The sequence below is a fragment of the Falco biarmicus genome, chromosome 8, assembly GCF_023638135.1.
Source record: "Falco biarmicus isolate bFalBia1 chromosome 8, bFalBia1.pri, whole genome shotgun sequence".
In the NCBI taxonomy this organism is placed as follows: Eukaryota; Metazoa; Chordata; class Aves; order Falconiformes; family Falconidae; genus Falco; species Falco biarmicus.
The window spans coordinates 49,197,538-49,223,712 of NC_079295.1; the positions used below are offsets into that span (position 1 = coordinate 49,197,538).

At 40.2% G+C, this 26,175-nt stretch overlaps 1 protein-coding gene across 1 annotated transcript in view; it reads left to right on the top strand.

The window, feature by feature from the left end:
- SLIT3 (slit guidance ligand 3) overlaps window positions 1-26,175 on the top strand; it is a 531,450-nt gene that overhangs the window by 256,205 nt on the left and 249,070 nt on the right. The window contains exon 6 of the mRNA XM_056349923.1: window positions 14,773-14,844. Within this exon, the coding sequence (XP_056205898.1) occupies window positions 14,773-14,844 (72 nt within the window). The remainder of the gene's footprint in view (window positions 1-14,772; window positions 14,845-26,175) is intronic.

Here is a 26,175-nt window from a genome sequence, read left to right on the forward strand (position 1 = left end):
TTTCTGACAATTCTGCACAACTTCTTCAGGTGTGGTCTAGATTTTGGAAAGTTATGTTTGGCCTGAGGTGGTGGATACAAAATTGAAGCAAGTCCAGGATGGGAGTAGAAGTCCCCATTGCTGGTGAGGAAAGAACCATGCAATTGAAGGGGTTATGCTACCGTAGTCTGGTAGTTTTTATAGTAACTGCATGTCTGGACAGAAAAGTTTTGCTTCATTTTTATTTGGAGGAAAAGGCATAATAGTGAGCCTCAAAGGGGAAAAAGGCCTATAATCATTTAGGTTGAAGTGCTTCTTAATTCAAATGGTGTGCTACTTAGAGAATTTGATAAGAAGGATTAGAACTGGAAAAGAAAGACATTTTTAAAAGCAGAGCTATTACAGGGTTCATTACTTTATTTATATGTTCTCCAAAATCACATGAATGGAGGAAAAAAATGAGAGAAAAAAATACTGGCAGCAGTTCAGAATGTCAATTACTACTTTTTTAATCCTCTTTTCACAATTTATTTGACATCTTGAACAGTAGCCAAAAAAGCTATTATAACTATAAAACATATTCATTGGTATAAATCTCATTAAGTTGAGCAATTTAATTAAGGTATTGACATGCTTAATTGATACGTGCAAGGAGAGACCATTTTCATATCTAATTTCCATATGCTTTCTGCTTTTAAAAAAACTAGCTCCGTAAAAATGTTATAGATTCAGCTAAGCCCTGTCATCCCAAAGGAGCACTTGCTACCATTTACCTTGATTTAGAGCCAACTACTCTTCTAAGTGGAGCTCCATTAAATGGATCTGATGTATGCCTGACTCAAACATGCGTCAGCTTCTCTTATGATCAATAGTGGAATATTTATATTAATAAAGCACCCAGTTAATTAAATAAAATAATCTTCTGGGTAAACTGAAGATACTAGGGGATGGGCAGAGAATCAATATATGCTGCCATTTGAACATTAACTATGTGCTTTGAAATTTTATGTTATCTTAGCAAAGACGGTTGCGGTGCGGAAGTCTCAGATGCACAGAAACTCCCAGTGCAGAAAGCCCCTAAGCGTCCCGTGCAGGATTTGCTTATCGAGTCAGAGAAAAACAATTATACAGAAAAACTTGAATCTCTTTGGCTTCTGTGACTTCATTCCTACAAACACATTGGAAATCCTTCCTTTTGGATTGGGGCTGGACCCAGTCAAGTAGGTATTTTCGCAGTCACCTGACCCATTCCAGCCTTGCCAGAGAAGGAGCGCATGTAACTTACCAAGTAAGGGTTTCTCAGTGATAGTGAGGGGTCATTGGTCACCTGTTTTGGTTTTGAAGAAAATACCCTGAAGAAATTCTCAAAATTACCTTTGAAGGCAGTTGGCTACTCGTGAACACATCTACTTCTAGTGTATTACATGTTTCAGCCAAAAGGACAACTGTTCCTCAGCCTTTCCCAGCAGGGTGGCCTGCAGCTGCCACCATGAATGCTGGGGCGAGTGGTGGAGCACGCAGGGGTCGTGCTGCCCGGCCTTTGCCAAAACCCTCGCAGACAGAGCCAGGAGAGGGGTTTCTACAAGAGTGTGTGACTTGTTAGAAATGTAACCATAGATCTCAGTCACGGATTCACATCGTTATTTACCTCTGATAAGCAAACTGCTGACCTCGTGGCATGGATGTTATTTCTGTAACATGCAGGTGGCCTTTGAAGGAAGGAAGTTCCCTCAGGTACTGCTGCAGTGCGCTGTTCCTGCTTCATCCTACCTTTTATCTACATTTTAAGGCTTCCGTGCAATAAAGCGAGAAATGTTTCTGTAAATAGTATTGCAGCTTTAAAAGAATTCCTGACTTTGATAACCAAAGGAGATGCGTGCAAGGTGAAGAAAATCTTAATATTAATAGGTTATTCAGTCAGCTTAGAACTAGTTCTGTGTAAATATGCTACCATCTGCTTAGCCAGGGGCACCACGGCATTGCTAAAAATGCTGCCACCTCTAGTCCAGAGGCGAGCAGTTGTGCGCCAAAGCCCTCAGTGCAGGTAGAGCATGGAGCGTTCCCGCTCGTGGGCTTTGCTGGCCGGGACTGGGCACCTTCCTGCTCCCTTCTCGCACTTCTCGGGGTGGGTATAAAGGTGATGACTTAAAACTGAGGGAATTAGAGCATGTTCATTTGGGCCTTCTCAGTTTTAAGAATTCAGATGTGCTGGGCTGATCAGCAGTCGTTGCTGAGCGTGCAGTGATTATTGAATGTCTCACGGCCATAACCTTGGGGTCAGCATCTGAATGATTTCAGTGAGGCCATTCTTTGCTGACTTCTCTGTGAGAGGTGCTGTCTACCATACAAACAGAACAAAAATCATCATGTAAACCCACAGGGACGTAGCATATGGATTAATGTATAGAACTTATTAAAATATAAATCAGGAATAGTTTTGGGCTATTGCAGGAAAATGGCACTGATGTTTTCCTGTAATGTATGATTTTCACATGGTTAAATTATTTCTAATTACCAGGCTCAGTGGAATAGCTGAAGGAATAGTCTCCTCTGTCTTACAATGATTTTTGTCTTCTACTAGCTAATTTTAGCATGTCAGCATTTACTGAAGATTCTTGGTTTTGTTTGTATTTTTGTATTAATATAGAACCTTCTGAATAAGACATACGTTTGGTGTGCTTAATACTTCCAAAATATGCTTCATATACGGAGAAATATACTTGGGCTCCTGTGTAATATTGCTAATCAAATCATGTATGTTACGTGTGAAAACTCAAAATATTTAATGGATATAAAACTATGCTTCTGCTGTATTATTGCCTTTGGTATAGTGCTGGTAATGCATCCCAACCCTACCGTTTAGTATTTGTTTTGCCTTTCTTCTTTTATGTCACTCTTCTGTTCTATGATTTAGGAAGACTGAGCAAAGAGTGCAAGCTAGAAACAACATTGGAACCATATGTGTTATAGTTGTATGTAATCTATATCATAATCATATGAATTTACCAGGGTGGGATAGGTGTAGTTAGAAAACCACTTTCTGAGTTAGACATAGTTCCCCAGTATTTAGAGTTCTCTTCCCAGAAATTAACTGTTCAAAGAAAGGGAAAGTGATTGCATCTGAGCTGGGATAAAATCAGATTCCACCACAAATTCCTTTCTGGAACCAAACAAAAACCTTTGTGTCTGGAACTGTGATGTAGAAATCATTGTATTTTTTTTGACTGACTCTTAGTTTCTGCCTCTTGATCGCTGGTTTTGTGTATGTACATCTGGAAGTAATGATGTGCATAAATAATATCAGGATGTACACTTTTCAAGTTTTATAATGAAATTAATTATATTTTTTTATCAGATAGGTCTATTTGTGTCATATGAGGCAAAACCCCCTTACTAATGTTTTTTCAACTACTTTAGCAAGCTTTTGAACAGAGGTGTCATACATTGAAGAAAATTTTGGGATAATTGCAAGACAAGTATTACTGTATAGTTTCTCCTGGAGATTTGCATGGCTGTAGTGGACTTCAGAGAATCATCATCATTCCCAGCACTGATGAAATTAAATCACTGTGGAATTTGATATTATTTGATTTGAGAGTGCTTCAACAATGAACCAGCAATGTGTAGACTTCTTGTTGCTTCCCTTTGAAGTCTGTCGAGCAGGAGGGCCTCCTCCCTCTCCCTGGTCAGCTTTTTTACATTTAATTTAATTTTCTGAGCTGACATTGTCAATCTGAAATTCAGCAACGTGCTTGACAGTGAGTTGGAGGAAAGCTGAATTCATTTTTGGAAGTGGCTTTATGCAAATAGATCCTGGTGCAGATCGCTGAAGCAAGGCATTTGCTGATGAATCGGTGGTGCCCTTGATTCCTTGTTGTCTTCAGGAGTAAAGCTCAAAATGTACCACAAGAATCTTTGATTTGCTGTAAACAATTCATACATGCCCACATCTCCCTATGAGTATTTTTGGTGTTTGGGGATAAAAAAAGTGAATTTGTTTTCAAAGTAGAGCCTGTAGATTTTCATAATAGTGTTAGGTTGACTTCAAGGAACTTAACTCAGCTTGTAACTTAGTGAGGCCAGGCTTGTTTATAAGTGCAGTGAAGTCGTAGGGAGACTTGTTACTTCTTGTGAATTGTCTTGATTTTAGCTTAGACTTCGGTAGGATTTTAGCTCCTTCTAGGTGATCTACTAAAGTATTAAAATAACAAAACACTCAATAGGCTGAGTGACATGATTAGAAGTTTAACATATTTTTTTGAGGAATTTATGCTTTTGTGGGCACATTAGCTGAAAGGTTGTTTGTGTTTCTATCTGTTACATTAGTTAGCATGTATATTCTAGTAGTATATTGTCGCTCTCTCTGTCTCTCTCTGCTTCTTCCAGGTCTCTCTCCATTTGGCTGCTCCTCTTCCATACCCCTTAGAGCTATTTAACTACATAGCAGGAACCACCCACAGCTACACCTTATCCACATCAGCCAACCCACCGCCCCTGAAGCCAGCCCACAGCTGTATATTGTTAATTAACCCAGCTTCATTCCTCTACAGTATACTTTATTTTCTGTATTTTAAATACCTTTATGCTACTCTTATGCCTTTTTCTATAGCATAGCACTGCTGAATGACGAAATTTCTTCATTTGATGGAGTTGGAGGCTTGAAGGTGCTTCGACTACCTGGATAACAGTCACTGAAAAAAAGAAATGATCTGGTTATGCTTCAGTGAATCTTTCCTTGTATGTGTGTATAAGGTAGCAGAATGAGGGTTGTAGATATCATTCAGCTGTGTTGGTCAGGGTGGACCTGCTCTGAAATAATTGAATAGCATGTGGGTTTGTGGAGCCTACCATAAAAAGAAACTAGTATTACTTAAACAGTTGCATCTTGCATGAATATCCCCAATAGAGTTAACCACTTTGTGGTATTACGTCTTGGTCTAATAAATCTAGATGTCATATCCACACTGAAAAACGAATTAAGGCAACAAACCAGTCTGTAGTGTGTGTCCTTACATCTGCAGTGTTTCACAGGGGCTTTCAGTGACTAAACGATTCATAGCAGGAAAGATACATAAAGGTGACGTTGTGGTAAGAAAAATAGAAGCCAAAATATTATGAAAGAAAGAAGGGACAAGATGTATAAAAATCTTTGGTCCTTTGTCTGGGGCTTTAGTACCTATTAATGAGTACAGACTGCTGAATATCACTGCAATAGATATCACTGGTCTAATATTATAATTTATTTTTAAAACTTCTACTACAGCTAAAGCAATAGTGTGCCTCTCTTACACCAATACACTTTTTACCACAGAATAATAGCCTCTTGTTAACTAGGGCTTAGCTATAAACAGAATGTTGTTTTTCTCACTGCAGTGCATTCAAATAATTTGCAATTCATTTCTACCTCACTGGAAGAAATGGAATGTCACTGTGGCTGTTTTTACTATCCATGGATTCTGTGTAATTTTTATTACTTTTATGTAGCCAGAGAAATGCCTACAGTGATCATGCAAACAAATCAAATAATTGGCCTCTTTCAGGAGAAATTCGTAAAAAATAAAGCCTAGATCTTTACACATGCAATTGCTACTTACTGCTATGAAAGTAATCTATTTTCATAGCTGAAGTAGAGGATCACAGCCTCAATTAAATAAATACTACTATAACCATTGTTTTCATTCTGCTATGTGATGGTTAAGTGCACAAGAATATAACTGGTCAAGAAGGTATTTTTCTGAATAGATCAGTCAATTACAAAAAATTGTTCACTGTAAAAATACTTATCATTAACAAAGGCAGAATAAGGTCAAGAAAGATCATTAAAGAGCGAGTCTTCCTCCAGATGTTGGTCTGTTATCCAGTGATGGTGCAGATTATGAGCTCATGTTTCAAACTGTATGATTTCACATGTTTATCTCCTAAAATAAAAACTCACCATATTTTTTAAAAGATACAGCCAATAAACTACAAATATCTTTTTGCTTAGTGATCAGGCTGGGATTAAACAGGGGCTTAGTTTTTGTCCGTGGAGATCAGAGGAGGGTAATATTGCTTACTGATGTTTAGAATTTGCAAATGCATAGATTTTCTTTCCATTACGGTTCAACAGAAAAAAAATATAAAACAGAAAATGGGTCAACAGTATGAAACTTGGGGTTTTTTTTAAATTAACTTAAATTGAAGGAGCCTCCATATAGCTGGATGTCTGCTTTGGAAAGTATTAAAGTTAGTAATTTTTGAATTCATACTGTCTTAGCGGCAAGCAATATTTACAAAACCCCAAAATCACAGGGTGAATCATTTCTTTCCACTGATGTCAGACTTTGCTCTAACCTGTTTGAGGTGTATGTTGTTCCTACAAAATCATATTAGTGCCTCTGTATTGTAATCTCAGCTGGAGAGAAGTGTAATAGAAATGAATGCATAGAAGTTGGTATTGTGTAGGGACAACATCACGTTGGGATCGCTTTGTTTTGTCAGTGATCCAGTGGCACATGTGTAGTAGTACTGGATAATTCCACAGTAAAAGATTTTTCTATCCAAATGAATCTCTCTCAAACACACAGTCAGAATTGTGCATGCTGTTTCTCTGCTGGCAGGCCAGTCTCACCACACGCGGTAGGACTCAGTGTATAAATTGCATAAAGTGGAATACCTAAGGTATATATATGACTTTCAAGGTTGGGGGTTTTTTTGTCTCTTCCTGCACTCTGCTCGAGTAACTTGCTGTAGCCACATACTGCCTCTCATTGTGTCTCATTGTCCCCTTGATAAAAAAGGAAGGATTAATTATATTGCCATTTTGTAAAGGACTAAAAACCTACATAAAATCTACAAATAAAGAAGCCTTATTGTCATTTATTAGTCAGAAGCTTGACCTTACTTCTAGAGGAGTGCTTGTCTTCAAGTGTTTCTTCTGAGTCCACTGTCAGTCACTTTCTAGTTCCTGCTCATGGATGTATCCAAAGTTGAGTATAAAGATATTGAGGTAAAATTTAATTTTTATGCATATGTTCCAATAGACAAAACAGATGCAGCTTTCCAAAATGAAAACTCTGATCTCTCTGAAGATGGGTGGGTTTAAAATAAGTCTCGTAAATGCTGTCTGATCGCTATTTGCTTGGCATTTTGGAAATGGCAGGAGGCGGGAGGAAGAATTGTTGAAGTCATAAATACAAATGTTGCGTTTAATTGGGCATTGACACACAGATTATTTTTACAGTTCATTTAAAATAATGCAAAAATATTTACAAATTTTAAAAGAGATATCCTGGTAGATTTATTTTTTACTGGTTTTGTGTTTGGTGCGTTGACAGCCAAATGTAGTAGCACTGTGTCTAATTTAGTGAAACAGGGTGGGACTTTTTTTTGTTTGAAGTGACTAAGAAAATTTTAAAAACGTCTTACGAAGCCTGCACAAATGTGTGTGCTCTGTACTTTTAAACATTTAGAAAGACTTCATCACATACTGAGTGATCCCTGTAGTTGTGTCAGGACAGAAGTCATGAATCTGTAAAAGTCAATGCAGGTCGGATCCCTTGAAGGGTCTTAATTAACAGATGGCTTTTAATTTGGCTTTGGAGAAGGGTACAAGATGGTGCTAAAATAATTATCTGCTTCTGAGATCTTTTCCCTTCTTGATTGCTTGGTGAACGCCCTTCCCGAATCTTTAAGCTCAGGCTCTGTTCAGTGTCCTGTTCTTCAGAATGAAGGTACATGTGTGTGACTTGGGTTAATTAGACTACGTGAAGCTTTGAGTGAATGGTGAAGTATAAAGTTACCATCTATCACCTCACAGTAAAACCAGATCAGCAAAGAAATCGAGGTGCTTATCTTCTGGAAGTTTGGCAGTCATACTTGCACAGTAGTGTGTGACAGCAGTAAGGACTGGTTTAATTGGAAATTTTGAGCTAAATTCCCTCACTTAAAACAAACAAGAGTTTCTCAGTGGCTTCCCAGAGCATTAATTGATAGCCAGACAGACAGCTGTATTATATTTAGCAAAAAACCACTCACCTTGCATTGTTCAGTGTACAAAACATCTGTAGGACCTGCTCATTTTGCAGAACTCTGGTGCTGTCAACATCATACTTTCATTGCAGGAGTATCAGGGAGGAGGTTTTTTTCCTTTTAGAAAATCAGCAGCTATGCCAAGTTCCACAGAGTAATGCTATGCAGCGCAATTGTTCTCAAGCTCTTGCCTTGTAGCCCGTCGGCAGCAAAGACGTACCCATTTTTCCTTTTAGACAGAGCTATAGCTACTGCTTTATGGTAAATACCGTATTTTACTTAACAGAAAAGGAGAAGCCATTGCTTCACCGAGTGCCTAAGGCCCCTCCTGAGTATAGAGGTGCTGATGTGAGTGTCAGACTTGCCACAGCGTGTTCTTATTACTGTTGTAGTGGGCTGATTTGGTCAATGCTTTTCCGATCTGGAAAATGATAAATATCTTGAATTTATCTCGCATTCCTCAACAGCTCACTCAGTTATTTGTTAATTCACCTATAGAACAGGAAAAACTCGTAATATTGAACAGTTCTGGAAATATTAGGACAATAGCTCCTAGACAAGAATAGCTTTTAGCATTTGAAAATGTCAAATATTAATTTTAACCATTAAAAAACTGCCACAATTTTGACAGAGCAGGAAAAATTCTTCTTCTGTTCTTTGTTGTAAATGGTAGCTTAATGTGATACAAAGACATTTAGAAAAATGTGGTTGAATATATTCAGAGTCTGTGTTGATCTGATTTCAATGTCTGCATCCTTGAGCTTGTGTGTACTGGCACTTATACCTCCAGATACATTTACCATGCAAGTAATTCGGTTCCATTTCTTGCATACCTCAAGCATGGTGATTACTCATTTGGCTCAGTCTTCTTAACACATTTTTAAGGCACAGCAGCCTCTGCAAGTGCACGCTTACTGCAGAGGAGACATCTGCATCCTTCTGTACTGCTTACTGAGAGTAAGTGGCTGGAGCTGCATAGGAGGATGTGAGCAGATTAGCTGTAATGTTGTTGCTCACTTTGAAGGGGAATTGTATTGATGGGCAAGAAGAAATGGTAGCAATTGGAAGGGAATCTGTGCTGCAGCCATTCTGCTGCTGGTTTGATGGTCCCAGTTATGCCGTGCTTGAGGTTAAGCAGGGTTTGAGGCATTGCAACCTGTGGATTGTAATAGAAACTGTGGGAGACAGCAATGCTTCCTGGGGAATGTCAAGCCTTTAGTTCAAAGAAAAAGACACTGTGAATGTGCTGGAATATTCTGTGCTGGAATTGTTACAGATATAATTAAGTAAACTTTTTTTCCTTATGGATTTTCTTGGTCTTTCTACCTCTTTGCATGTTATCTGTTTTGTCTTGCAGTCTTCCCATAGTGAGTATTGGTCCCTTTGCACTCTCTCTTCACTGGCTGTAGAAGTTACCTTCTCTCCAGCTCTTGCTCTATAAAAAAGCTGACTTGTATCATTCCCCACTTCACTGACTTGCTTATCTTTTATTATGTGTTACTTAGAGATACCTATTCTCTTTGATTTATACTCTCTAATTTCCCCCATCTGTTACTCTTTAATTCCTTAACTGTGGTATTTAATTCAGTAAAACATTGTAAGATAGAGTTTATGTGTAACATGCTGTACAAATGAAAACTCATTCTAATGAGACAAATTGCACTGACCAGTTTGTGTTAAGTATGTGACCTTTTGCAGAGTAGTTCAGTCTGGTTTTAGTCCAGTTGTAAAGTAATCTTGGTTTGAAGAATAGTCACTGAACTTCAGTAATGCACAAAACCTCAAGAACTTCTTTTTTATTATTATTTTATTTTGGTAAATGCATGAGTGAAATGTTTTTAACCCAGAAATCCTATTTGGTGAAAGAATGTGAACAAGGCTACCGAGATGGATTAACTAATTCTCATTTTTCTTGGCTGGGCGTTCTGTAGCTGGAGTGAAGATAGTGAGCAAAGTATTTATTTCTTAACATTGGTGGCAGCTGGCTCTTAAAATCAGTGTTCATACCTTTCTGTTAGTTTTATTTTGCAAAGTAAGCAAAACAAGCTTGTGTCAGGAAGAGGTGATGGAAAACAATTGCTTATTTTGCACTTTCAAGCCCCACATACACTTGAATCAACCACTTATTGTCTTATGGTTTTGTATCAGCTGCTACAGAGAGAGTTGTGTGTGAGCTCTACATTATTATTCCAAGAAGCAACTGAATTGTGAATAAGCTAGAAGGTACTTGAAGGAATCAGGTTAGTTATTCTGGAGTTTCCTTCATTTCAGTTGAACATTGGTCCCATGTGTTAATGGTTAACTCTGTGAATTTACAGTTTTATTATGGGATCAACATACAATAACATACTGGGAAAGATACATGTTTGGCTGTGAAGCATCTGCTCTTGATAACTAGTTCTTTAAGTCTTTGCGTTAAACTTTTTAGAGATCAAAGGCAAGTCTAGTTCTTTGTAGGCTAACACTGAATGGCAATCTCTCTTTTAGCCCATTTGAGCGGGAGAAATAATAAAAAAGTAGTGTTCAACCACAATAAATACTTCTTAATAAAGCACTTTTCAGGAAGTTCTTTGTTAAAAAATAGTCTTTTTAAATTTTAGAGTCTGTATGCCAAAAAAGATCTGGGAAACAACTGGTAAATGCTCAAAGGGCTTTTTTGTTTCTGAAAAGGGAGACAACCTAAGCATAATGCTCTCAGTGTTGATTTTGGGGGGTTTCATATAATACATCTTATTTTCAGTACCATTGTAACTTTGCAAGTTGTATTAAAGTAGCTATTTTAATGTTTTAGATCTGTAGTTCAAATGAAGACTTGATTTATGAATGTTCATAGGGTCTGTGTTCCAATTAACTGATTTATGTTCTGTCACGGGGAAAAAAAATAGTCTTAATGTATTTTATTGCTATCTTAGATAGCTGAAATTTCACTTAGGATGCAAAAACCAGCGTTAGAGCAGGAAGCTAAAACCAGCATTATAGCAAAGACTGCAGAGGCACTTAGAAAACGTCAGCAGTTTTGGGTGGGTTTTTTTCCTTTCCAATCCTTTTATCAGTAAGACTCTTGCAATTCACATTTGAAGATCAAGAAAACAATATTAGACTTTCAGAGGGAGTTAATCTGTGTCCAAAGCACTTTAGCTAAATTAAAATAAAAACTAAAAAATCTATCTACTTGTGCCAACTCTTGTTTGAATCTGGGTTAGACTAATGTGTGGTCTGCTGTGCTGTGAGGGCATGTGAGCCACAGCTGCTGGATTTTGTTAGCTCCTGTGTCTCTCATCTATGCAAACTTGAAGTCAAAGTTCTTTAATATTTCTGTGGCTCTGTTTCCCCATCTCCGGAATGAGAGTGCTGTTTCCTTAGGGACATTCACTGCACGCTGCTGGCTGTGGAAGCTGTTGGTCAAACGGACCCAGTACCGTCACCTGCTGTGCTTTTCACCTAGTTGTTCCTCTGTGATCTACTGCCGAGGGCTTTTCAAGTGTGTTTCTATCGAACAGGACCCCTGTATGAAGGAGGCAGGGGTACACTTCCAGAAGAGACTGCATTTTACCAAGGCTGTGGCTGGTTGCAGAATCTCGGTGACATTTACATTGCATGAAAGCTGTGTGGCCCATTGAACTGGATGAAACTTGCCTATATTTATCAAAATAAGAGGAAGAATAATTTAATTTAAAAATATTAGTTTAGCTCAACATGTCTGTTTTATCAGATGCAAATGAACGTGTTTCCATTGTTGGGCTTCCTGCTTTCTATCCAGAGGAAGCTTTGTGAAGGAGGGTGCTGCTGACATATTAGCACATTTTACTTTGTCCTTAGGTCAAGTGTTTTTGTCAGCTCTCTAACATGTCTATTAGGGTGAGGATTTTTGAAATTGTATGTTTCGCTAAAGCTGGAATTTTTTAGACTTCCTCCTTAGGATCCATCATGCACCCATGCATTGGACTTGTCTTTCATTACAGAAATAGGTGGCTTGAAACCTCTGTCTAAGAAATAGGAAATGTGTTAGTAATTATAATTTATTTTTCTTCAGATTTATTGTTTATTTTTTCTTGAATACCAAAATTCTTCTGTCTGTTTTTTTTTTAGGATTTTGTTTTGGCCTCACATTAATTTAATCTGTTTTTCTGCAGTTACTAGTAATAACTAATATTTATTTTACATACTGTCAATGAGAGATTCCCATTATGTCCGGTATGAGAAGCAGGGAACAAAAAGCTTAAACTTTTAAGATAAACTACGTGGACAAGTTGCTTGTTACAGCCTTCTACTCCCTCAGAGCAAATTTTGTGAAGTGCCCGGGCTGAGCCTGGTTGGTGGGTGCTTCCTTACAAAAGGCACCTAATGAAAGTTTGGCACAGTGTTAGGAAGCAGAGAGGAACACTATACCTAACCATCTCAGAAAGGGACAATTATAATTGTGAGAAAGCAGTTCCGGAAAATGAAGCATGCATTTGTGAATTTTCTTCCATGCTGCATCACTAATGCCATGCAGGCCATCAGTTCTTCAGACCACTAGAGATATTTATGAAATCAGTCCACGATCCCGGAGATTTAGAAAGGCAGTATTGCTAGCTGGAGGAGAGTGCCTAAATGGAAAATAATAGTAATAGTATTTATAAAAAGATTGTCATAGAAAATGGATGAATTTCCTAAAGTCGTCTGGTTTTGCCTGACTGCAACTGAGAGCTGAGCGTAAAGACAAAGTAGAAAGCAAAAATATAAATTAGCCATTTAGACCACAATGATATTAGGAAAAAAAAAAAAAAGCTTAATAACCTAATTTATTTTGAAACCTGATTTGAAATAGTGCACAATAGAATGCTAGACAAATGCAGCTTGAGGTGTTGGTGGGTGTAGTGTGGTTTTATTTGATCACACAATTTACTTTTTCAAGCCCATTTTGTTCTGCTTTGTGTGGCTTTCATATCTTCCTAATTTTTGCCTTCCTAAGCCATTTTGTCATGGTTTTTACCGTTGTCCGTAGCTCTGCTGTGCCTCACTGTCACACCAAAGTGACTCCCTGTCATGAAGTCGGTCTTCAGGATAAGACTTTCTTTTTATAGGTCTGAAATACACTTTACTTTCGACTCTTCTCCATCCGGGTTGCCTGATCATTTGTCTGGGTTGAAGGTCTGTCTTTAAAGAACTAATATTTTGTTGCCGGCAAAAGAAAGGGGAGGTGAAGGAAGGGTCAGGGTGTGGATCAGTGTTAAACAAATTGTGAAGGTCACAAAGAATTTTAATCTGGCTTGAAAGAAAGACTTGTATCCAGCAGCACATTTTTGTTTGCGATAGTCTGAATGGACAATTGTGGCTACTTTGAGAATTTGGTGTAGACTGCATGACTGGTATAAATTGAATTAGTCTCATGACAAGGACATAGTCCCCTCTTTTTTCTATCTGTCTGATGGAAAGCAGAAGAAAGCCCTGCGTGACACGTCTTGACCCACAATGTCAATGTGGGCTTTTGTGACAGGCTCTGATTTCTGGCCTGTCATTTGATAAAGCCAATTTGGTGGAGACTAGGAAGAAGGCTTGCTGCAACACAAAATGTACTTACAGAAAAGAGTATCTGGTGGTGAGTACAGATGACTGCCGTTCCGTCTTAATAGCCATTAGAAAGCCACAGTTTCTTCCTGAAAATGGGGCAAAGTCTTGGCCTTGTATAACACAGGGACACAGACACACCAAACCATGCACTGTGTAATATCCTGCACTGTGGCATCACCTTTCTTTGTCCTTTTGTCCAGCCATCCCTGTGCCTTCCATTTCCTCCATTTGCTTATTTCTTATGTTTTTCTTTCTCAATCTTCTGCCTGCCTTTTGTCATCTTACACTTTTCTCTTCCCCCCACTTTATACCCTGCACTGGAGTGAAATCAGTCCCTCTCTTCCATGCTAACAGGGTACCAGCAAAGAAAGCATTGTGAGTCCTGCTTTTCCTAAGACCAAGAACATCCCAACTTTCTGATTTTGTGTCTGTTTCCCTCCCATTCCTGATGCCCTCCTTCCTGCCTCCATTGGCACTGGCTGAGGTGGAAACATTTATAGGACATCAAAGGAAAAAGCAACTGAATGCAGTTTGTGTAAGATAAAAGTGCAACTTGCAGTGCTTATTGCTCTACTGCACTCACAATGCAGATCTAATGATTTAAATTGAAAGATTTTGTAATGTTTTAAGTACTAGGAAGACAGTATGAATTGCTGCTGGTTTTGTTTATTTTAAATGACATTAGAAATGCTCTCCTTCCCATTGATACGCAATGCAGTGGTCTTTTTTAATGCAGTGCATCAAGATATTTTCACTGTAAATTTGCAAAACTCACAAGAAAATGATTGTCATGTTTTTCCTGAATACTAATTTTAAATAAGAGGCTGTAATCTGAGCAGGGGTAGCCAAGTATTTTTGCAGTCATTAAACAAACAGGAACATGGTAAGAAAATTATATTTACGCTACAGGGTTGCAATTTCAAGGGATAAGATTTGGCTGCAGATGCTCTGACAGTGAATCATGGCATTGTTGCCAGTGTCATGACCACATCTGAGTGATGTTTTCTGGAAGTTCCATCATTTGTATCACGAATTCTGGTGGGTTTTGTTGGAGAGTCGTTTCAGCTTATGCCACAGAGGAGATGAAGAAAATTGAAACCATTGTATGGCGTAACAAATCCAGAAACATTTACTTTTCTGAGCATGTGTATGTTCCGTTATCTCATGTAGATTTGGGAAATGTGCTCTCTTTGTTAATATGATGTATTTTTTTTCTCTTCCCTTATTCAGAGACCTGAGTGAAAATCAGATAAAAGGAATCCCTAGAAAAGCCTTTCGAGGAATCATTGATGTGAAGAACTTGTAAGTGACAACTTCATTAATATTAGTGGTGAAAAACATTCTCCCTGGGTTACATCTGCCTGTTACTATTGGTTTGAGTGCCATGTAGTTAGCTCGGTGCAGCACAAAAAGGGAGCTGTGGACCCTGCTGTGTGCAGCAGGTTGTCGTTAAGGGCCTCACATGCTGCTTTGGTCTTGTGTGCACACTTTGCAACGTACCTGGGCAAAGAAAAATGTATACGTAGGGGTTTTACCCCACCCTTCACTGTAGTCCTGCAAAGTCATGGTCCAAGCCTTGAAGCAAGATATGCATAGGAAAAGAACTGGTAGAGTTTGGGGATGAAATTGAAATATTTCACTTTGATTAAATTCTCTGTCCCACAGCTAGGGTGGGAAGTAAATAGGGCAAAACGTGGCATACAGGCACAGTAGTTGGGCACGATTATCAGAAAATGAAAAGATAATGTGAGAAATTAACTGTGCATGCTTTGACAGTTTGTATTAAAAATGAAAATAACTTTTAAAAGCCATTAAAGAAAATCAGGTTTTGCTGTTTGTACTAATGAAGCTAGTCTGTCTTAGCCGTTTTCTATAACATATAGCCTGAAATACATGTAAATGAAGACTTTCAGCTCTGTATTTCCAGAGCTGCTAAAGGCTCTTATATGTTACAAACCAGAAATATATTTCTGTGCACGCCCACACGCTAACGCACCGTTGGCATTGTTAGAGTCAACACAAGGTGAATTGAAAAAGGAAATAACAGCCAACAAGTTGGCAGAGAGTCAGGATTTCCTGAGAAGACTTGCAGCCACTCTCAGAACCATTTCAGAGCCATTAGTATTAGCACTGTGTTACCACACCAGTAGCTGGAATCTGATACCCCACCATGGTAAATATTGTCAGCATAGTGTAAATAGTGTGGATTTATCCTTTGTGTGTTTATGTTGTAGAAGAATTAGCTAGAGGAGGTCTAAAAAGAAGCACTTTTCTACAAAGAGTCTTGCAACATACACGTGTTTTCATTTCTTGCCCCAATGAACAACCTATTTAGTGTCCAGACTATTTTTTTTTTTCTACAAGCAGCATGGAAACTGTTAAGGGCAGTCAGTCAACATGTATCAAAGCACGGCCACATCTGCATTCAAGGGCAAAGCACAATTCTTGTACTTTCTCTGGTGATACTGCATTGCAGGGACTATCACATCACTGGGGTTTGTGCTAGGGAGACAGTACTGCAAAAGACCAAAGGAGGACTTCCCCCAAACTGGAAAAGATAGGCACAGGAGCAACCCTGTGAAATGCCCCCTGCTTTCTAAGCACTGTGCAAGGTGCTTTTGGAGATTTTGGGATAGACAGAATGTGAAGACTTCTACACATTGTCTAACGTTTGCAGCTGTTTCTGCAGGCAATCAGCGTGCTAACCTTGTGTTCTTCAATGGTTTGCTGCTTCCTTCCTTCATATTCAACAGTGACTTTAGCTTTTCAGGTGAGAAGGCTTTTTTACCTCAACAACAGCCTGAGAAAACATGAGAAAAATTGAGGAGCCAATTAAACTCATCTAAGTCTGTACGGTAATGTTGTTCTTCAGTGGAGGAGAATCAGAGGACCTGTGTGAGCAGGCCTAGCTTTTAAGACACAGGAAAAAATGTAGAATATAGATTATAATGGGAAGATGTTTGTGGATTTTAGACAGAAACAGCGCTCTTTTGTCATGTTAGCACGAACTTTACTTACGTTATGTAATCTAGAGCAACAGTAGATGGTGTTTTGTTTCAGAAAATCTAGCTTTCCCTACTGTAATTCACCATTAGTTGTCTAACGTAATTTAAAATAGCAAAGTTTACATTCAGAGATGCATTTGCTTCTGGCAAGCTGTCACAAAAATCACAGGTATTCTTTGATTTATACACCCAATCTCAGTGCAGAAGGAACCAGAGTCTCACTTTTGCATGAGCCAGTATCAAGGCATGGCTGGCTGGAGTGCTTACAGGAACTCCAGGAATGCTGGGACCTAAAACTTTAACCAAAAAATGTGACTGCTAAGTTAGGCAGTATCTATTATTTTGATGTAAAAGATACAGTGTGAGAAGTGCTTCCTTGCAGCCCCCTTTTCTGTCTTTCAGGAATACTGTAGTTATCACAGCATCATAGAATAATTCTGGTTGGAATTGACCTCTGGAGGTCATCTAGACCAACCTCTGGCTCAGCAGGAGCACAAAGCTTACTAGTCTAATGAATAGTTTTGCTGATGTAAGCCACAAGTACTGATTGTTCAGATAAATACCAGAAGAAGCAAACTTTTCACTCAGATCTGTAGTAATTTTTTCTTGATAAGGAATGGATGAATTGTGCCCAGAGTGGTTCATTAGATCAGATGACTGTTGCTTCCAGACACAGAGTAGTGGCCTATGAGTTGCTGAGAAAAATGGGACAAAATCTTGAGCCAACTTGCTGCTGGCATCTAAATTTCTGCAGCAGTAACTGTAAGGGTGTGATGCAAGTTGAACCAAGTTAATATTTAAAGCTCTTAAAGCTTTAAGCAGTAAGCTTAAGCATGCCAATTCCCATTCTCAGTCTAGATTTGGCAGCCAAATTGCTCCCTTCTGAGTCACAGAAATGACCATGCCAATGAGCACAAGTGTTCGAGCAGCTAGAGGAAAAGAATGAGTCTTTGCCTGTCGGTGCCATTCAGCTGGTCAAACACCTGCACTGCTGATCGCCTGGTGACTCTCCGACACATGTGCCAATGTGATAGCGACAGAGTTGGCCATTTCTATGGTTATCCCTTTGCAGGTTTATTGTACTCTCTCGGAGTTCTTCTTCCTTACAAAGTATGTTTTTGAGGGATCTTGGAGACTTTTAGACTTAAGAATAAAGTTACATGTTCTCCTACCCTCCCCAAGGCTTTCCAATTTATCTTTTAAATTCACATAGGGAAGGGCTGGCATGGAATTGTCTCTTTCTGTCACTTGACATCTAACATGGCCTCGAATTCTTCCAGTTTCTACATAGTTTCTAAATGCCATGGCAAAAAGTAATAGCTCTGTAGATATTGTAATAGGGACACAGCAAGTGCTAGACCACATGAAAGTCTCCAGATTAATGCTGTCTTTAACAGCAGCTTGGAAAGCTTCCCTCAGGAAAAAATGTGGAGACGTTGATGCAATAGCCTAAGCCAGGGCATGAATTCCTTTTGGACACAAACTCTGAAATATGCCATCTCTGGGCTTAACATAAATTACTGTGGGTGCCATTTGGAAACCCTGTGAGAACTACCCTATCTCAGCGTGGCCACAGCAGCAAGCAACACCAAGTGGCAGATTGCAGCCAGTTGGAGCATAATGGTGTAAAAAGAGTTCCTGAATTTAAGGGCAGAGGTGCTGCTGCGTTTGCTAAGTGATGAGAGTCTTTGGTGACGTCCCTTGAGCACCAGGGCTGCAGAACTGGCTTGCTACTGGTATGATTTTGGGCATTTAAAAAAAAAAAAAAAAAAAAAGGTTAAGATAAAAGGAAAGAAAAAAGAAAGGTGTTACAGAAAGTAGTGTTTTGGGATAGTTTTCACCATACCTTTCCTTTTAAATGGTAAAAGCTTTAGTAATTCCTTAGCAAAGCAGTGATCCCCGAAAAATGGGCTTGTGTAAGGGCTGTGCTAAAGAAGAGCTTTTCAACCTCAGGGAGGCCAACATTTTTGCATGAGACAAAGCCAAAGCAGAGACTGCCAAGATGAGGTTTTAAAACTCCCGAGTGGGGGAAATGTAGCTGTGTGAATTATTTTCATATGAAGTGTTTTCTGCTGTTTGACTATAAAATCAAAGGAAGAATCTGCACATAAAGAATATGTTAGTAAGTCTATTTCTAATTAAAATATATATATAATTATACAGCTTTTAGAAAGTTTCATGAACACATAATGTCCATTACCAATAGTGAACTTGCAAGGAAATTTGGTGTAAACTAGCACTTTGAACATTCTGTGGAATAGACACATAAATGCTGCTCCGTGGCCCTAAAATAATTGAACAAGAAAGGGCGAGAGAGGGCCAGCTTGCGGCACGCACCTGTATTCAATTTCTGTTACTTACTACTTAGAGAACAGGAAATGTTTTTTGCAGGAATCTAGCCCCAAGTAAGCACACTTATTTTAAGAATTAAAGTACATGTTTTGGGGTCTTGTTGAGCTTTTGGCTAACTCAGCACTGTCAGCCACGGCCTTCCGTCAAAAAAATATATAGAGCCGCTTCTTGGATTGCTGCACATTTACCCTGCTTGTATCACATCTTGGCATTCAGACGGGAGTTCTCTGGTGAGGCATTCCTGCAGTTTCTCTTGTATTAGCCTGGCCAGCCCACCTTGTCAAGGGCAGCCAGATTCCCAGAATAGGAATATGCAGAGGCTGACTCAAGTAAAGATCCTGTAACTGTAGCAACCATTCTTTTGAGGTGTTTCTTGTGGTTATTGGCAGGATGCTCCCAGCTCTTCCTCTTGCTGTGCCTCTCTTCAGGACTGTGAAGCTGAGCATAACCAATCGAGCTGCGTGGGGATTGCAAAGCAGCGTAGGAATGGGATTCTTGGAGGCATGATGATATCCAAGCTTGTGTTGCAGGGATCGTTCCTCCATAAGAAATGCACAGGACAAATTTAAAAAAATTACTCTTTCTGGCAAGCTGCTGTCCTGTGTTCTTTTGCCATCTCTTGACAGAAGTTTATTCCTTTGTTTTGTAGCATTGCAGTGAGGAAAAACAATAGCCCAAGACTTAACAGCAAGCAGAGATCTCTCTGCAAGTAAAATGGCAAGACTCTGGCTGTGTATTTCCCTAAGCTTTTGCCCCTTTGTCACCCATCCCTACCTTGCACCGTTCAGACAGAAGGAAAAGCCTCTTGTGTAAGCAGTGAGAGTGCAAACATACATCTTGCATATATACAGAGTGCACAGTCTTGGTGTCAGTGTCTATAGAATCATAGAGTCATTTAGGTTGGAAAAGACCTTTGAGATCATCAAGTCCAACCTGGGTTACTGGGTCTTTCAAGTCCACCACTAAACCCCAACTTCGCATCATCAACAAATACACTGAGTGCGCACCCCATCCCCTTGTCTAGCCCCTTTGGTAAAGATGTTAAAGGGACAGGCCCGGCCGTGAGCCCTGGGAACCCCCCGAGTGCCCGGCGCCAGCGGGATGTGACTCCATTCCCCACCGCTCTCCGGCCCGGCCGCCCAGCCAGCTTTGACCCCAGCGCAGAGCCCCCCGGGCAGCCATGAGCAGCCGGTGGCTGCAGGAGAGGCTGTGGGAGACGGTGTCAGAGGCTTCACTAAGGCCCAGGACACACCAGCCACAGCCTCTCCCTCGCCCACCAGGCCGGGCAGCTGCTCACAGAAGGAAATGTCTGTGCATCCTCTGTGATCACATCAAGGAGCAAGTGCTGGTGGCAGGGCTGAGGGGTAGGAACTGTCCTGTCTCCATACTATCTATAAGGTCAAGCTCTTTCACATCAACATCTCCCAGCCCAGGAAACTGCATGATTCATGGAAAGGAAAATGAATACATATGCAGTGGGGATGTGTGGGGACACAGCAGCAGAGCAGAGGGGGAGCCAACCCGACAGTGCAGATACCCCGCTGGAACACCACACAGAGCTAGTGCCACATGAAATTACACAGTTACTGTTTTTTGTGTGAGGAGTTGCTGCCGTTTCTTCTTCATTCACTGGAACTCAGTTCTGTGCATATTCAGCTTCTGCCTTTTACTATTTGTAGGCTTTGACTGTAAAATAGAATTTTGTAGCATTGGGATTCAGAAAAACACAAGCTAACAGGTTCATCTGTCATGATAATACAGGCTCATTGCATTTCTGTCTAAATATTTCTTAGCCACACGTAAGATAATAGCTCTTATTACTAGAACAATTACTGCAAGCCGCTTTTCTTGCATCCTGGAGCCACTTAGGAAATTGTGGGTAATATCCTTCTTTATAGCCCTAAAAGTTACTTTGGAGGAAGAAATTGAGCATTTAGATTTTTTAAAAAAATGTAGAAATACGTCAGCACATATGTAACTTTTAACACTTCTGTAAGTTAGTACACATCTAATTTCTTAGTGGTTGCATTACCTGTGCAACGTAAAAAATCAGAGCTATGTGAGTACTGTAAAATATTTTTGTGACTATTAATTTCAGTTTCTTATTTCTTAAATGGCTTTTCCTGGAAGATACTCTTACTTTTTTCTGCATGAATCTACTATTAGCATCGATCCATGTGACTTTTACAAAAATTAAACATCTAGATTGCACATTCAGGTTTTGGAAAAAGCTGAACTTGCTCTTTACGCTGAGGGGTATTTTGCATTCACTTACACAAAACATAAAAATGTGCCTGCGTCATTTTTTTATCTATCACAAACAGCAGTGCAGAGGATATTTGTAATTTTTGCCATTCAGCCGTAGAATAAAAATAATTAAACGTACCTGTCAAGTTAAAATAATGAAGAAACCCAAGGAAATAATGATTGATTTGTGTGTAGCCATTTCACTAGCAGAAATCAAGCAAGTGATTGTGAGTTATTTGCTGTACATAAATATGCAGTATATCTCAATGAAATGTTGCACTAGAAAACTTAACTCCTTTAGTCTGGTTTCTCAAGGGAAGCTATTATCCAGAGCCCTCTGAAATTCCTGGCCGTAGTTTCTTGATATTCATGTACAGTACTCTATGTTACTATTGCAGTTTGCAGTAAAATAAAACAAAAGGAGGAAGGCAAACTGTTGGCCAGATTTTCTACTCATTTGGTGTAAAATCTGGAATAAGTCTACTGAAGTCAGTGGTTGGCCTCAAATAAAAGCAATGAAATGGCTGAAGGAGAATTGATTATCATATGTTGGCTTGTGTATTTGCTTATGTATCTTTCAATGGGCTGAACAATATGTGTCTGCATTTGATGTTGTGCATGAAAGGCACAGTATATTTCAAATATGAATACATGAAAATTTGAAGAAAGGATGAACTTCTATTATGGAACAGGTTTCAGGTTGCTTTGATCTCAGCTGGTATTTTTGAGTGTTTTCAGAGCTGGCAAAACAGGTCAGAGGTAATGAAACAGTTATTTGAAGACACTCATTAGAAACAAGCCTTTTGTACTCTCTAGGGGTGAAAAGATTGTACTACTTCAATCTTAAAAATTTGTAAATAATTTCCCTCCTCCTTATCTGTAAATTCATACTGCACTCAGTGTATTCCAATAGTATATTCCTTTATATCTCCTGTAATTGATATTCATTGTGATAGCGACCATAACGAATTCAAGAGAGATCTCTGTGACCATCGCATTTGCCTTCTTAGAAATTCCGTTGTAGTGCAGCATTATTATACGATTAAAATAACACGTTACCATCTTCCCACCTTCTACGGAGAAATATCACCTGCAGCATGAGTTAGTTTTATTAGTTTGAGCTTTTGCCATCTGTTCTAGCCCATATAAAAAATGCAAAAAGCATACAGTATTATAGAATCATAGAATCATTTAAGTTGGAAAAGCCCTTTAAGATCACAGAGTCCAATCATTAACCCAGCACAGCCAAGTCCACCACTACACCATGTCCCTGAGCACCACATCTATATGTCTTTTAAACACCTCTGGGGATAGTGATTCTACCACCACCCTGGGCAGCCTGTTCCAGGCCTTGACCACCCTTTTGGTGAGGAAATCTTTCCTAATACCCAACCTAAACCTCCCCTGGTGCAACTTGAGGCTGCTTCCTCTTGTCCTATTGCATGTTACTGGGGAGAAGACACTGACACACACACACACACACCCCTGCCCACAGCCCCTGTCAGGTAGGCACAGAGAGCAGCGAGATCCCAGAGTCTCCTCTTCTCCAGGCTAAACAGACCTGGTTCCCTCAGCCACTCCTCATAAGACTTGTGCTCCAGCTCCATCACCTTTCTCTGGACATGCTCCAGTGCCTTAATGTCCCTCTTGAAGTGAGTGGCTCAGAAATGAGCACACATTTGAGGGGTGGCCTCACCAGTGCCGAGCACAGGGGGACGGGCACTGCCCTGGCCCTGCTGGCCACGCTGTCCCGGCTACGAGCCAGGGTGCTGCTGGCCTCCTTGGCCACCCGGGCACGCTGCTGGCTCCTGCCCAGCTGGCCACCAGCCCCCCCAGCCCCTTCCCCGCCGGGCAGCTCCCAGCCCCCTGCCCCAGCCCGCAGCGCTGGGGGGGCTGTCGTGCCCCCGGGGCAGGACCCGGCACTCGGCCTTGTTGAACCTCCTCCAGCTGGGCTGGGCCCCTCGGCCCGGCCTGCCCAGGTCCCTCTGCAGAGCCTGCTGCCCCCGGCACATCAGCTGTCCCCCAGCCTGGTGTCCCTGCAACCCGCCTGGGGGTGCGCCCCGTCCCCTCGCCCAGCCCCTCGGTAAAGATGTTAAAGGGACGGGCCCGGCCCTGAGCCCTGGGAACCCCCCGAGTGCCCGGCGCCAGCGGGATGTGACTCCATTCCCCACCGCTCTCCGGCCCGGCCGCCCAGCCAGCTTTGACCCCAGCGCAGAGCCCCCCGGGCAGCCATGAGCAGCCAATATATTTCACAGTTAATCATTAAAAATACATGCTTGATTAAAATGCACGTGCATGTTCCCTACACAATGCAGAATGCATTTAAGGTGAGATATGTAAAACCAACCAAGCAGAGTGTAAGTCTCAGCAGTGGACATTTTGTAATAGAGTAATCTTTATGTTTTCACTTCTTCAGCTGGCCTCACGCGAAGGTGGCAGAGAAGTTGGTTACTTCGTTTGCCCCTTGAGAGCTGTGCCCCTCCTTTGCAGGACTGACTGGCTGTGTCACAGTTTTGCTTGGGGAGCTGCTGCTGGCTGTACTGCCTGAGCACAGTTTGGCATGTTACCCTTTTGCTTTTCTGTCTTCTAGTTTATCCACTTCTGAATTAGTAACCCTTAAAATCTACCTGCCCTGATCTTTCTAAGTAACTTCTCTTGTCTATCTTACAGTAAAAATCAGAGGGAAAAAAAGCAAGAAAGTCGAAATGCTGTGCAGCCTGGCTTCTGGCAGGCAGGCAGGTGTAGGGAGGAATTGTGTTTTCGTTAGTCCCCAGCTGCCCTGTCTTTGTCCATCAGGACCATCGTAGCTGCTGCAGCCATAGCTAAAAGTAAACCTATTAGGAACGTAAAGGTTAAAACTTTACATTTAATTCAGAAATTGCATGCTTTTAATCACAGTTTCTTCTCTGCCTATGGTGAATAGGCGTAGCATTTTCTCTTTGTATTGTAGGAAGGGTAGGCAGCGCGTTCACCAGCTGCACTTCCTGGCAGCCTGAAGTACGGCATCTTGGGGGCAAGGGTGTGTGCCCTGTCCCGAGGGAAGGCTGCCCTTAAACCCCTTCCCTTGCCGAAGAGCCTTGTGCTGGATCTGAGGGTGAGAAAACTGTCTTGAATATAGAGTTAAATCTGCATTTTTCTAGAATACGGTGCATGTGGGTACTGCCTCCTGACTAGCTGTGCTCTCTACCATTTTATCATGATTGTCAGGAAAATTTTTGCAAGTGTTTTGCAAGTGTCATTACAATCCTGAAACTTTTGCATATATCTCTCTTAACATCGTGAGGAGTAGTCATTATTCAAAATTACCTTCTTGGGAAAGTTTTGTGGGTTTTTTGCATTGTCCACTGATGCTAAAAGATGCTGCTTCAGCAGTAACCTTGCTAGCTGGTGAGCTAATTTCAGCCTTGCATAGTGCATTATTGCAAATGCTCGGCAGTAGTGTTATGTCAGCCCTTCACATGGTGAACTGCAGGGTTTGGTCCCAACCTGCAGGATATTCCTGTATTTTGTGAGAAGAGCTGATAAGAGGAATGCTGCTTCCTTGCTTTATTCCTGAGCAACCTGGGACGGTTCCAAATGCATCGGGGAGCAATGGCAGAAACATGTGCAGACTAATAACCTGCAAATTCTGCAACACACGTGATAAATACTGGAAAACTCCAGAACCATTTCATGAAGTATTTGAACGTATGTCATATTCCGTAATGTGATTAAACTATACTTGCATTTTTTAAATACATTTCAGATTTGTAATCCCCTTTCCCATGTCTCTCGCTAATAAATAAAATTCCAGGTGGACTAAGCAGCATAGAATGATCTTAAATCTGTTGAATGTGCTAAACTACCACTTGTACTTTACTTGAGATTGATTTCACAGATTGAAAATGCACCACTGATTATTTTTTTTATTATTTTATTTTAAATGAAAACATCTGAATTAAGCACAGTGGATGTCAGCTCTGTTTTTCTGTCCAGTTGCATTTCAGGAAGTATTTGTTTCATGGATGCCCATAGTTGTGGGCTCAACTAGCCACAAGGGATCTGTCACTGACAACTCATTAAAAGCCAAACTGTCACTTCTGAGAAACAGATTTCCTCACTGTAAAGGTTGCTTTCCCTCCAGTAAAATGTCAGATAAATAAAAGCTGAAATAGCTCTTAAGTGTGCTCTACCTATAAAATAGAAGTACATAAGCCAGCAGTATTTAGTAGTGGAGAATATATGTTTGGTGGCATTTAATATTTTTTAAATTTTCCTTTTTCTGATGTGAATCAGAGCTGTCTACCTCCATAGTTTTGATTTACCTTGTTTCTGTGTTTGGTATATTCACTGCAATATATCTTGTATTTAATACCAATTTTGGGGCAAACCATAGATTTTTAGATATTGCAAATTAAGACAAATTTAAACACCAATTTTTTTTTTTTTCCTTTTCTGGAAATATATTTCAAACACCATTTAAAAGATGCACCTTCCTTGTAAAAAAAATAAAATCCTTGTAAAAAATCCTAATGCTGATAGCAAGAAAGATGAAGTGTACCACACAACCCTAAGTCGTCCTTTCCATCTACTTCAAATTCTGTTCTGATCTTCTTTATGCTTTGTATTTTGCATAATTTATTGCCTTCTCCTGCCTAAGAGGGCTTCTTCTGTAGCCATTAGTAATGCAGCTCTGCAGGTTGGCCATCAGTGAGGGTTTTGAACAGTGACATGGATGTGCTGTGTCCCGTGAGGGAAGCAGCATAGCTGACACAGCGATGCAAACTGTTTGCACAGGAGACTGAAAAAGTCCAATGTTTGGGTGGGAGAGCCCCAGTCTTGATGGTCACTTTTAAAATTTGTAGTGATTTTTCTGTTTGATTGGGTGAAAAATGGTTGAAATCAGTTTGGGGAATCTAGAGATTTAAGTTGTATATAATTCACTTGCCTAAATGTGATATTGGTGCAAATTTTTAAGTGAGGCTACAAGCTCCATGTCCAGAGCTTGGCAAAGGAATGGGATCCGTTACATGGGGTTTGAAATCTGCTA